At 40.1% G+C, this 13,006-nt stretch overlaps 1 protein-coding gene across 4 annotated transcripts; it reads left to right on the top strand.

The window, feature by feature from the left end:
* The first annotated feature begins 642 nt into the window (after positions 1-642).
* Positions 643-12,733, top strand: sncgb (synuclein, gamma b (breast cancer-specific protein 1)). 4 transcript variants are annotated; one of them, XM_044177926.1, is made up of 6 exons: positions 643-1,034; positions 5,066-5,107; positions 6,269-6,396; positions 7,969-7,986; positions 8,940-8,993; positions 10,225-12,733. In XM_044177926.1, exons 1-6 carry the CDS (start codon positions 914-916, stop codon positions 10,231-10,233), a joined length of 372 nt encoding a protein of 123 aa, XP_044033861.1. In that variant the 5' UTR covers positions 643-913; the 3' UTR covers positions 10,234-12,733. The 4 variants fall into 4 exon arrangements, with proteins under 4 accessions (XP_044033861.1, XP_044033862.1, XP_044033863.1 ...); XM_044177927.1 differs by having other exon boundaries at positions 646-1,034; positions 8,940-8,981; XM_044177928.1 differs by lacking the exon at positions 7,969-7,986 and having other exon boundaries at positions 647-1,034.
* The last annotated feature ends 273 nt before the right edge of the window (positions 12,734-13,006 follow it).

The following is a 13,006-nucleotide window of genomic DNA, read 5'->3' on the forward strand; positions in this document are numbered from 1 at the left end:
GCTGAGTCGGCATGTCTGGGAAAAACAGGACGATGGGAAGGAGGAGGAGGGGGGCAGTTGTGACTCATTCAGGTAGAGATGACAAAGCATTTCCTCTCCTCCCACAGCAATAAAAATGGCTGCAGGTGCTTTCTTTTTCTCTTTTAACTGAATTTAATTCAGTTCAGCGAGGCTTTACTGGTGTGGCAAAAAGCATAATACATAAACAGAGTGATACATACAGTAAATATAGATACAGTACATAGTGATATCACTATCATACAGTACATAAAAACTGGTTACTTAAAGAGAGGAAATACTAGGAATCATTTCTTTGGGACAAGCTGTGTGATGTGATTACAGATTACATGACAAAATCTCACAAGGCATATGATGTGAAAAAACAAATCCTCTTTGCTTCCAGTGCTGAAGCTCTGCTGGTTATGTAACAGTGCTCACAAGCTCAGCATCTAGAAAGGTGTGTCCAGAGCAACATGCCAATCAAAATATGCAAACAGCAAGCTGGAGGCTGAGCTGAGCACGAGTGAGAATCATCAGGAGAAAGATGGATGACGGATGGAGGTGTGGTTGCAGCATGACTTGAAAATGCTGCAGCATCCGGTCGTCTCTCCTCCTCCTCCTCCTCCTCCTCCTCCTCCTCTTCTCTGCATCTCGTGCATACCGGCTGTTTCCTCCCCCCTCTTTCTCTCAGTCTGCGTGCTGTAGCCTTGCTGTGCGGTCGTCTGAGCCCTCTGTTGTAGCACCAAAGGGAGGAGGAGCCACCGACACACACACACGCATACTCACACAGACACACACACTCTGACACCTCACATCATCTCTTCTGCACTCTCACTGTAAGCACCAGCCAGCCAGCCAGCTAGCCAGCCAGGCCCGTTTGGAGCAGGGGAGCCCAGCCGTCTCGTCGCCCAAGATGGATGCATTGATGAAAGGGTTCTCCATGGCCAAGGAAGGAGTGGTGGCCGCCGCAGAGAAGACCAAAGCCGGCATGGAGGAGGCGGCAGCCAAGACCAAGGAAGGGGTGATGTATGTAGGTACGTAACACCTCTTGTCTATGGAGCTGCACGGAGTTGCAGAAAAAAAGGAAAGTTGGTAAATTTGAAGGAGATGGACTCATTTTGTGTACGTGTGGTTACATCATGCGTTTTTGCAGCATCTGAGGTGGGGTCCCATGGGTGTCCATGTCTGGGACACTTGTGAGAAGTGACAGAGGGAAAGGCAGGAGAAGGAGGACGAAGAATAAAAAAAGGAAGAAAGGAGGGGGATGAAGTGAGCGCTGGCAGGATACTGCTGCAGGACTGGTGCAGGGCATAGGGTGGGGGTCTGAAAAAATGAAGGATAGATGGAGTGAGGAGGGCGGGTTAGATGGAGAAGAAGATGGAAAAAGTTGGAATTGGGTAGCAGGGCAGTAACTGATAGAGGACTGGTTGGAAAAAAGAATAAAAGAGAAAGAGGAGAAGAGAGGATGAAAGAGGGATTCTGCAGGATCTTGTGATGGCGATGCCTCAAGCTTTTATCACCTGTCCTATTTTATTCACATTCAATGGTTTATGGAGCTGTTTGCAGAGGGACGTCCGGTGACGGAGTCAATGCATTGATGAAGTCCCCAGAGACTCCGTTTATCTTCCATTATAATATACATAATAGAGTTGACCTACATTAAATTGGCTGCCATACATTTTTGAGGTACATTCACAGATATTTTAAGATAAATGTATAAATTCACAATAAAGATGCAAGTATACGAGGACAGACCATTTCAAATAGCAAAAAATATGCTTTTTAAAGATGCTTCCGATGCTTTGTGGTCATGTACTTTTATATTAGCTCAAGCAGCTAATGCGTCACATCTCAAGGTTATCCCAAGTACCAGGCTTTTAGGCCGCCTTGGGGTGGGGGGGGGGTTAGCGGAGTGGAAGTCTCTTCAGCGCTCTGACTGACCGTCACACAGCAGCTTCAAAATCTTAATCATGATGATGAAAATTATTTTTAAAAAATGCACCTGTATACGTCAATGTCACAAGCTGAAAGAGTGGGGAGGGAGGTGAGGCAGACAGGGCAAGGATCACTTGAGCACTGCAGCAATTTGCTCTCCCATCAACCCCCCACCCCCACCCTCAACCCATCCTTGTGTTGATGCACGAACGTGTGTGCGTTTGTAGCGTTGCAGCAGCAAGATTTGCCTGCCAGTGTGTGCTGCTTGGATGACTAACCACCTTCCTCCCCCACAGCTCTTTCAAAAAAAAGCACCCATACCAGCGAAAGATGGAGGGATGCACAGGGAGAGACAGAGAGAGAAAAGAGGGAGAGAGAAGGGAGGGGTGTTATGTCAGACAAAGCTTTGAGCTTCTAGTCCCGTGGCTCCTGTATGAACAGATGGAGGGACAGAAAGAGAGAGAGTTGACATTTAATGATGATGGAGGTGGAGGGATGAGACTCAGGTAAAGGGGGTGGAGGAGGTAAAAGTGAACTGAAAGATGGAGAGAAAGGTAAGAGAGGAAAAAGAAAATGGATATGCAGATCACAGGAGGGGGAACAGAAGAGGGAGAGGGGATGTGATCACTGAAGTGAAGAGGGTCGATGGCTCTGATAAACCACTGTGTCTGCCTGCAGCAGAGTGCATGTGAATGTGGGTACACAGTATCAAGGTCTGCACGCCTGCTTTCACTAACAGGCCAAACCTGGACAGACAGCGTGACATGCTCTGTGATTAAAATAAAAAAATCCCACAAGTCACTGAACACAAGCTGCCACAAAATAGCTCCAAAAAATGTGTTTTTATGTTCTGACAGTTTTTAACAGTTTTATTATGGAATTTAGTTTTACCTTGTTTTTATCTCTGGTTTTATTTTATGGGTATTTATTTCATATATCCTGGTAATCAGCGTCGGTTGATTAGGATGGGAGAAGTACAATTTCCATGTTTTTATGAATGAATAATACCTTAAAAACTCCCAAAAATCTCATTCTGATCAATAATATACAAGAAAAAGGTTCTAGGTGCTGATTTTCTGCATTGATATTAAAATATGGATTTAGTCAGTTTTTCAAGAAAAGGATTTGTGCTTTAGTGCTGCTACTTAATGAAAAAGATCTATCAAAAGATCTTGGTTCTATAATTACCTTTCCATCCCTTACTAAGTATAATTTATGTAGCTTTTTTTCATTATTTGAGTTTATAGGAGAGGTCTTTGTACAAGCCCTCAGCTTGTTACCTCTCCTGCATAGCTTTCTTTTTTTACTTATATGTGTGTATATGTAAGTGTATACGCTTGTGAATGTCTTAGTGCATATATCTTTTACATTGCTGCAAACAGATACATAACACCACAATTGATAGGATTTTTCATTAAATATGGAACACATCTGAGCTTTTATCTCATTGGGACTGCTAAAGCACGAATCCTCCTCTGGAAATACTGACTAAAGCCATATTTTTGCAAGTTTAATACATTATTTCATAATAGAAAAAGGCATTCACACACTCTAATCCGTGCAATCTTCATTTATTGAGGCAAGCTTTCAGTCAGGATTATCATTTATTGTCAGGATTGTTTAAAAAATTGCTTTCTTGTTCTTGTTATATGCTCAGCAGAGTCCTGTGCATCACCTGCACCTGCTTCTGGCCAAATCGTGTTTTACATCTAAAAAGAAATCAAAACACACTTTCATAGGTACAGTTTTTTCTGTATGATGGTGACAGACAGATTACCACAGATATTTACAGTGACACTCTGGGGGGCTCCCTCTGTTGACTGTGAGAAAGAAGCTGTGTCATTGCAGTGTGTGTGTGTGTGTTGGGCTGTACTGCAGTACTGCTCAGTACTCAGGCACGTGGCTTATGTAGCACAGGGAGCGTGCAGAGAGATGGCGGGAAGCAGGAGACAGAGAGAGAATGGGTGGATGCAAGATGGCAGCATCTGCATCTGTGTGAATGTACAAAAAAAGAGTCATTATGCACAAACTCGTGTTATTCTGCAAATGTATCCTTCCTTTCCTTCCTTAGTTACCTTCCTCCCATTATTCCCTTTCATCTATTAGAGCAGATATTTCTCTCCTTGTATCCCTCACTCTGGCGGATTATATAACCACAATTTAATCTGCTTGGGATCATACTGTAATGAGCACAGTGCTGGTTAGCAGAAAGGGAATACAGAGAGGTGCTGCTGTTCACAGGATGTTTTCAATAAAAATGTTTCCATAAAACACAACTGAGCTTTATAGACATCTTAAACACCAAACACTGAGTTTTAAAGGTTGAAAGGGAAAGATAGCAGAAAATTAAATAATCCAAGCAGACAAAAAAGGACATTGTCCCTTTAAAAAAGCAGGGAAACACATCAGTCACACCGAAAGGACAGAGTAGAAGTAGGTCTTTAAATGTATTTTTAGAAAGGGCAATGGATACTGCTGATCCAACACTCTCATGAAGGATATGTCAGAGTCTTGGGGGGCTACAGCAGCTGAGAAATGTTTTCAAAAGGAAGGATAAATATGTTTTATCACTCGAACCTCTATGATGTTTCTCTGGCAATTAAAATGTAAAAAATTTGCATCTTAAACTGTGTTTATAAAAGTAAAAGTAAAGTAAATGCGTGAAAACGTTAAAGACCTGTTAATGTCATAAGCAACATCACATTATTACATTGATGGAATAATTGCTACTAAGGGGTGAAACCTTTTAATCTAATGATGCAATTGTGATGTTCAGCATTACTATTATAACAAGTTTATTCTCGTCTCATTACTACAGCATGAATTAATACATTTATTTCATCATCAGTTAGGTGTAAGGGCCATGGTTTGATTTATTGATGGATAAGAATAATGAAAATTTCAAGCTCACATCCTAATCATCCCTCACTGATTAAAAGACAAAAAATACTCACAAAATACAAAATAAATCAACAAAGAATTTCAATTAACTAAAAGAATGCAAATATGCAACAACAGTCTATTCAACAAAAGCTATAACAAAACATAAGAATTGTAAAATATGATATTTTTCAGTAGGAAACATTAGTTACATACATGATTTTGATTCTAATCTCTCTTTAATCCTCAGGCAATAAGACAAAGGAGGGAGTTGTGTCATCAGTAAACACAGGTAAGAAAAGCTATGTGCTAGCCCCATTTGTGACCTTGGCACTAAAGTCACATAAACGTCTTCTTCTAAGCGCAAACCTTAGGGGGGAAATATTTTTTATCATTTTTTACCTGTTATCTGGCAGTGGTTTGCATCTTCAGATGTATTTTCGTGATCTCACAGGTGTTTGCTGTTTGCCCGGGATGAGAACATCTTTGCCCAAGGTCTAAATAAAGTATTTCCATAGCCCCGTTCAGGACTGACTTATCCATGGTGTGGGAGACTGCTTTAATGTAGCTGAGGTGATTAACCAGATGTATATTTGCCAAACCAATCATTTAGTTTTCATCCTTGAAAATTTTCATCCTTTCCTCTTGTAAAACTGAAAAACACTGCTGAAAAAACTTCCGATAAAGCATAAATCTCACCTTTGTGTTGCTGTCAAAGTTTGTTTTCCAGTGTATAATGGGCTCATTGTTGCCCTTGTGGCCGTTGTTGGGAAAACACCCACTAAACCTGCGGTTCTCACCAACCGTCAAGTACAAGTGGGTGTGGGGGGGCAGTAATGTATGGAGAGTCATTTCATTCAAAACCCCACCCAAACTGCGCACCAATTATCCAGTTAAGTTACCATACACCACCTATCCACACGTGATGTCCACTGGGTGGCGACGCAGGATGACTGGATAGGTGGTGTCTGGTAACTAGATATGTGGTGTGCTTGGGTGGTGGTAACCATAACCCTAACCCCTAACCCAAAATAAAGCTAAGAAGACGCCGCGCTACAAAATTTAATGCTTTATCAGAAGTCTTTTCAAACTGTATTTTCAGTTTTACGAGAGAAAAGACTTCAAGGGTGAAGGCTAACTGCTTGGTTTGGCAAATATACGTCTTGCTTACCGCCCCACCTCCGTTAAAGTGCAGCGCACATCCGCTTCTCTGAGCTTTTGGTATCATTAGGGAATGTCTCTCACGACGGGGCTAGTGAGACCCTATTTTATACAGTCTATGGTGAGCCCTCGAAAATATATCTGAAGATGCAAACCGCGCGAGTTGCAGAGAAACTTAACGTAGCATTGAGGTCACAAATAAGATAATATACGTGTGTGTGTGTTTTGACAGTGTACAGAATTTGAGTGTGTTTCAGTTTAACAACTAACTGTACTCCACTCTGCGTCTCAGTGACTAACAGGACTGTGGATCAGGCCAACATCGTTGGAGACACAGCAGTTGCCGGGGCCAACGAAGTGTCACAGGCAGCCGTGGAGGGGCTCGAGAACGTCGCTGCGTCAACCGGGGTGATCAACCAGGTCAGCTACCATGGTAACGTTGGGTTACACCAACGGCCTTCACAGGTTTGAGATTTGACACCAGTAGCACCTCTGGACCAGAACCGGGGCTGAGAATAGGGAGACCAAACAGCAACAACAAAATCTTTTTTAGGGATGACTAAGTATCACAAAAACATGTCTGTGTGCAGCACCATGAAAGGATCTGAACTATGATTGATGTCTTGCTTCAGCAAGCTCAGACAGACTCACAGGTCCAGACTTAAATTCTGACTGAAACTGATATTGAATGATCTTTTGTAGACAGCTTTAAGGGAAGCCACTAGATAGAGCTCTTTCCCCATAATAAACACATCAGAGCCCTGTAGGAAAAATTTCCTGTCTCTGCCTTTAACAAAATAATAAATCAAATCAATGCTAAAACTGAAATTAACACACAATCCCTTGATGGTTCTGCTCTTATTCATTAGGATGCACTTCATCCATTTATTTATTAATAAATGGATAATAGCTGCAACCAATGACTGTTTTCATTAATACCTAATCTACTGGTTTATTTTTAAATTAATCGTTAATTTAATCTAAAAAATAGCGACAAAATGTAAATTATAATTTCCCAGAGCTCAATGTGACATCTTGAAATTGCTGGTTTTCTCTGACCAACAGTACAAAGCCCAAAGATATCCACTTTACAATGATATAAAACAGAACATCAGCAAATACTCAGATTTGAGAATCTTGCACCGGGGAATATTTGGCATTTTTACTTGATAAAGCGACATAAATATATAGCCTGACCAATAGTGGATTTTTGGATATTGTGGATATCAATATTTTGGAATTTTAAAAATCCAATAACAATATATATATATATATATATATATATATATATATATATATATATATATATATATATATATATATATATTTATTTATTTATTTTTTTAACAAAAACATAAAATAAATAAACAATATTGATACAGATCCCTTAGATGTGTCCTAGTTTGGCATTTCTGTGCCGCAATTTCTTGTTACTTATCGGCCAGTTTAAACAGTGATACCGATATATCTGCAATAAGCTAATCAGTATATTGGCTTGGCCGATTTATCAGTCTAGCTCTACTTAATTGATTATCAACACTGTTTATATTGATTTATCGGTTAATAATTTCAGCACTAAAATGACCAACGTGAAGATGTAAACCAGTATGTATTTGCACTGTATTAGTAACCAGGTCTCAAAATATGTTATATCCATTAAAGCTCAAATGCACTGTACAAATACATTGTACAGTTATTGAAACATTTTCCTGAAATGTTTGTTTAATTTGTGACAAATAACACTGATGGTCGTCCTTCTGCTCTTATGTTTTGAATTTTGTTGTCAAATCTATTTGTCAGATGTCAGATGGCCTTACATTTAATTTTTGTCTCTTTCATGCATGCAATACTTTTTCTGTGTCTTGTGTGTTGCTTCATTTACTATACTATGGCAATGCTTCTGTCTTGTGTGTTGTTCTGTATTGCTGTCGTTCTCACTTTTTGCCTTTTGTTGTTTGTGTTGTTTGTGTCTCATCTGTGTTTCCCTGATAGGAGGAGCCTGTATACGAGGTGCCTATTGGACAGAGCAGTGTGGGGTCATATTGGGGGGGGGGGGGGGGCAGAAAGGGGATACTACTCTGCATACTACATGCACCAAGTTACCGGTTTATTAGGTATGCCTGTACAATCTAATCCAATAAACCTGCAATAAATCTGACTTTTCCTGCAGAATCATGTTTTAAGGTAGGATTTATTGCAGGACTGTTGTATTAGATTACATTAAATGGCACAAGTGTACCTAATAAACTGGTAACTTAGTGTATATTAGCTAATAGCCCACAACAGACTAAGTGAGCATCAAGAGGGGAAAGAATTAACAAAAGCTGCTGTGATGCTTCCCAAATTAAAATGGACAAATTCCTGCAGTATGGATAAAAGCCTCCACTGAATAAAATGGACTGTATAACAGCATAAAAACACATGACATCTTTGTAAGTCACAATTTTCTACTCTGAATGTTAGAGTAACATTTTCCTCTGACCTCTCAGACGCTCACTCATTTGTGTGGTTTGGGCAACAATGATACTAAAATTCTCCATTTCTAACCATGTAGCTCCTCTGTGTAGCATTAAGTGACATACAAGCTCTCAGCCACATCTCCAGCACGTCAGATAAGCCAGTGAATATATTCATGGCATGCACCAAAATAGCTTCATGCACTGCTCAGGCTGAACAAGGCCTGGAGACTGGCAGATAAGATCTTACATGCTGTAAAGCTCTAATCAACTAACTGAACCCCCTGGGAAGTCTTAAGCATGATAATAAGAGTTGAGTCAACCCCACAGCATGGTCTTTGTAGTTTAAACTGCTTTATTATATCACAGTTGGAGGAAAACGAAAGCTAGATGGTGCTTGAGGCCCTCCCCCCTGCCATCACCTCATCCTTTCATCCTGTCAGAAAAGTCTACCACACCTCTCTTTTGTGTCTAATTTGTTCTCACTCTTCTTGTTCCCTCCTGCAGGGAGAATATGGAGGAATGGAGCAGGGTGGGGAAGGAGGAGAGGTAAGAAAACAGGTTAGAGTGCTAAAGAATTTATGTAGTTATTATATTGTAGTTCCAACAGAGTGATACATCTTCTCTCTAGCTGATCACGTCACATTTATTTCAGGAGTCCTTCAGTATTTAGATCAAGTTGCTCCTGAAAAATAAGGTGTCAGGTTCAGTAGGCTACAGCTGTTATTTCAATATATCAGATACATGCTGAATCAACATTTAGATAAATAGAAGTATCAGATCAGACTCGGAATTGGGAGATACCCAATATTGACGGACTTGTATCGGGAAAAAAAAATTGAGAGGGACCTCCCTATCATCAATAATTCAATAATTTAATTTGAGTGGAGGAGGGAGTAGGAAGTACCAATCTGTGATTCAAAATCAAACCATACAGTAACAAAGGAATGAGCATGAGACAACAACTAAATGCAAGTTATTATAGTTTTCAGCGGCTGATAAGGTTTTACATCAATAATATTGGTAAAGGGATTACAAAAAACACTAAATGATGATTTTTTTCCCATCAATTTCATCTAGTCAAATGTTTCATTTGTACAAGGGAACTGTAATGTATGGACAAAAAGTACTGACTGTGCCTTTAACAATCTGAAAGGGACCATTATTTTAAGGAGTGCTTTCACTTTTGATATTAAGGTACATTTTGCTGCCAATATTTTTTATTATTTTCACTTAACCCTTTATTTGCCAAAGCTCCTCCAGAGCTACAGAAGATTGTATTTGTTTTCACAAGCTGAGTAGTACTCATGACCAGTGGTTGAAAAAGTATTCAGATACTTTACTCAAGTAAAAGTACAGAAGTATTATCAGGAAAATATTCAGGAAAATGGCCTCTGTGAGTGATATATTATTATGTATGACATTATTAGATTGTTAATACTGATGCATCAATGTGTAAGCAGCATTTTATTGTTGTAGCAGGTCAAGGTGGAGCTAGATTTAGGCTCACAAGATAAATCTGAGGGGTCATGAGATGACAACAAGTGCAACACAAACTGTATTCATTGTATTTTATAAGCTTATCATAGATTCTTTTATGTAAAATCTTACTCGGAAAAGTAAGTACCCCCAAATTATACTAAGCAATGTACTTAGTTACTTTCCACCGCTGCTCATGACTAATCTTGATGTGTAATATCTGTGGAGTGCCCCTTTAACTTGTAATGGCCAGTTACTTCTTCCATCACTGACATGTGTCTCTATCTTTGTTTCTTTCTTTCCTTCCTTCCAGGGGTATTAGTCGTCTTCAGGACCTCCTCTCCCGAGCTCTCCGGCGGCCCCTCTCTCCCCTCGCCTCGCTGTACCAGACTCCAGATGTTCAACATATTTTTTTGTGACTTTACAGAACCAAAATCAACTAAAACAGACTCTTCCGGATGCCGCACCTCAGCCCCTATCTCCCCCTCTGCCTCGTCACTCCGTGATGCCCGCCCAGCAGCCCTCTGCCACCTGTCCTCTCCCCTTCTCCTCCCCTCGGACTTTCTGCAGCCTGTAGCTTTTCCTCCACTGCCCGTCTTTTCCTCGCCTCACCCGTGTGTTTAGTGTCGTCCTGATATGAACCCTGGTGTTGTTACCGCCCCCACGCCGACCAACCTATAGGGAAACCTCACAGACAAACACACACGTACACACAAACAAAAAGAGATACACCTTCATTCGACACATGCATGAAACACACACATACAGAACATACAGTAAATGCCAGCACAGACGCACACACTGGGCAAACGTGTTAAATGTAGGACATTTTGAGTGCGTAAATACAGTTAAGCCTCTGCAGTCCACTACAATAACAATACATCACTGCGTGACCGAGGCAGGGTATGAGAGGGTGTGTGATCTGCTGTTTGTGTGCCTGCGTGTCCACAATAGCTTATATGTGTGTGTGTGTGTGTGTGCATGTGTAGTTACTGGCATATAAAATAAATCACCAGAGGCTTGTGCAGGGAATAGTGCATTGAGGACAGATATCATTCTGTTATGTGTGCAGTAGTTAAGTTAGCTACAATAGACTGCATGAACAGATGTGTAGAATGACTTCTCTCGTGTTGTAACTATAGAGTAGTGGCTGTTTTGTGTAGCTTTGTATGGCTTAGTGTGTGTCACGACATTTAGAAACAGGGTTATTACAGTGTTAACTATAAAGCAATACACAATGCTAATCTCAACTGTTTAGAGCAGCTATTTGAATTGTGTTCATGTGATGCAGGAGAAAACAAGAGCAGTTGTTCCACAAGTTGTTATTTAGTTTCAAAATTTCAAATAATTTCTCTATAGCATTACATATTTGTGGCAACATTTAAAGTGAGAAGAAATAACATATTAGCTATAAATTAATAAGAGTAACTGTTGGTTTAATTAGATTTGATTGACAGGGGCATCTCCCTGCAAACACCCAGATTTTGATTCTTAAATTCTGATTGGTTCATGGAAATCTCCTTTTTCCAACACAATCCAGCCCACTTCAAACTAGCACCAAGAGCACAGGCAAAAACTAAAATGGCTCATGTTAAATAACCAGTGTTGCTCTATCTGTACACAGTAATGTGTTAATGAATGTAGGACCCCATCACTTACAGTACTTAAGAAGCTGATTAACGTCTTCAACCCAGTCATTACAAACTCTGTTCAAACCCACACAGGATTTTATTTTAAATCCTAGTGGGATATGTCAGGCTGAATATCTGGGAGAAATAAAATGCTGTACAGTAAATTTAAAATCATTTCATTTGATGGGCACTAAAAAACATGGAGTCTTAGGTTTGAATATTTCCCTCAGTGTAAACATCAAATAGCTTCAATAAAGAGTTTGAACAAGCTGATATAGAATATGTGTCAGACACAAGGGAATAAGATGATTTTTTCATATTTAAAGCTACTTAAGGGGAAATTAAAAGGGAAAACTGGGTTTAAGGGGCTTAAAAAAGTTTTCAGGGACTTAATTCAAGGAGGAAATATGAGCAGCTGATAATGATCATCTCTTCTTATCGTGTAGTTGCTTTTTAGTCTTTGTGAAAGTGGTTTGCATGCCATCGGGAGAAACAAGCAATCTGAACATTAGTCAGTTAGTTATTCAGCTTTCTGTGATGAAAAACATTGATTCAGTGAGAAAATCAGTCTGCTAACAGAGCAGAATGAAAGTTTGAGTTTTATCATGGATCAGCTTTATGTGTCGTTCTGTGTACAGCTTGAATTCTGGGATATGTAGTTGTTTTCAAGGTAGTTTTTATTTCCCACTAACTGGTCTGAAACCTGGCTGTTCTGAAGCTCCCGCCCATCAACTGTCTCAGCCAATCAGAGGATTCCCTTCTCCTCTCAGTCAGTGTGATGCTACCTTTCACTGCTCGTCTGCCCGGAAATAGTGTGTGTGTCTGAATGCACTGTATGTGTGTGTGTGTGTACAGATGTGTGTGTTAACATAGAACCGGTTCAGCCAGCAAAGTGTGTGAGTGTGTGTTTGTGTCTAGAGCAGGTTTGTGTGTTTTTACTTTGAGGCCAATGGAAACTGATGACTGCATGTTGCCTTATCAAGCAATCTGACATTCACACACACATATAGACTACACACTACACCACACTTGTACTAACACACACACAGCACACTCTAAACAACACACAATCACAAATCCACCTCAAATACACAAACACAAATCGCACACCATGTTTAAGCTGGCATCAAAGCAGACTCGCTGATTTTATAAACAGTACCAGTGAAATTAAAAAGGTTTTGTTGAAATCCAGCTTCTGTGTCAAGAATTTATTTGAAGAGGTGGATCAATGGGTGTTGAGTGAACACAGCCTGACTGAAAATGCAAGGATTGCTAACAGTCAATTACAATGAGAACATTTTGATCTCAGTCAGGGCCAGATTAACCCACTAAGGGGCCACAGGGCTAAAATTAGCTATGGACCCCTACTGAATTTGCTTGTTTGCAGGATTAGGTAAAGATGCAGGAGCCATGTTCAGGCTCTTATGATTTCATTATGCTTTACCAATCAAATTGGCAATTAAT

The sequence above is a fragment of the Siniperca chuatsi genome, linkage group LG20 (assembly GCF_020085105.1).
Source record: "Siniperca chuatsi isolate FFG_IHB_CAS linkage group LG20, ASM2008510v1, whole genome shotgun sequence".
Lineage (NCBI taxonomy): Eukaryota > Metazoa > Chordata > Actinopteri > Centrarchiformes > Sinipercidae > Siniperca > Siniperca chuatsi.

Excerpts from the sequence above, each read along its gene's own strand:
- sncgb (XM_044177926.1), top strand. The coding sequence starts at position 914 with ATGGATGCATTGATGAAAGGGTTCTCCATGGCCAAGGAAGGAGTGGTG. Across the intron at positions 1,035-5,065 it reads GGAAGGGGTGATGTATGTAG|GCAATAAGACAAAGGAGGGA; the intron begins GTACGTAACACC and ends TTTAATCCTCAG. Across the intron at positions 5,108-6,268 it reads TGTGTCATCAGTAAACACAG|TGACTAACAGGACTGTGGAT; the intron begins GTAAGAAAAGCT and ends TCTGCGTCTCAG.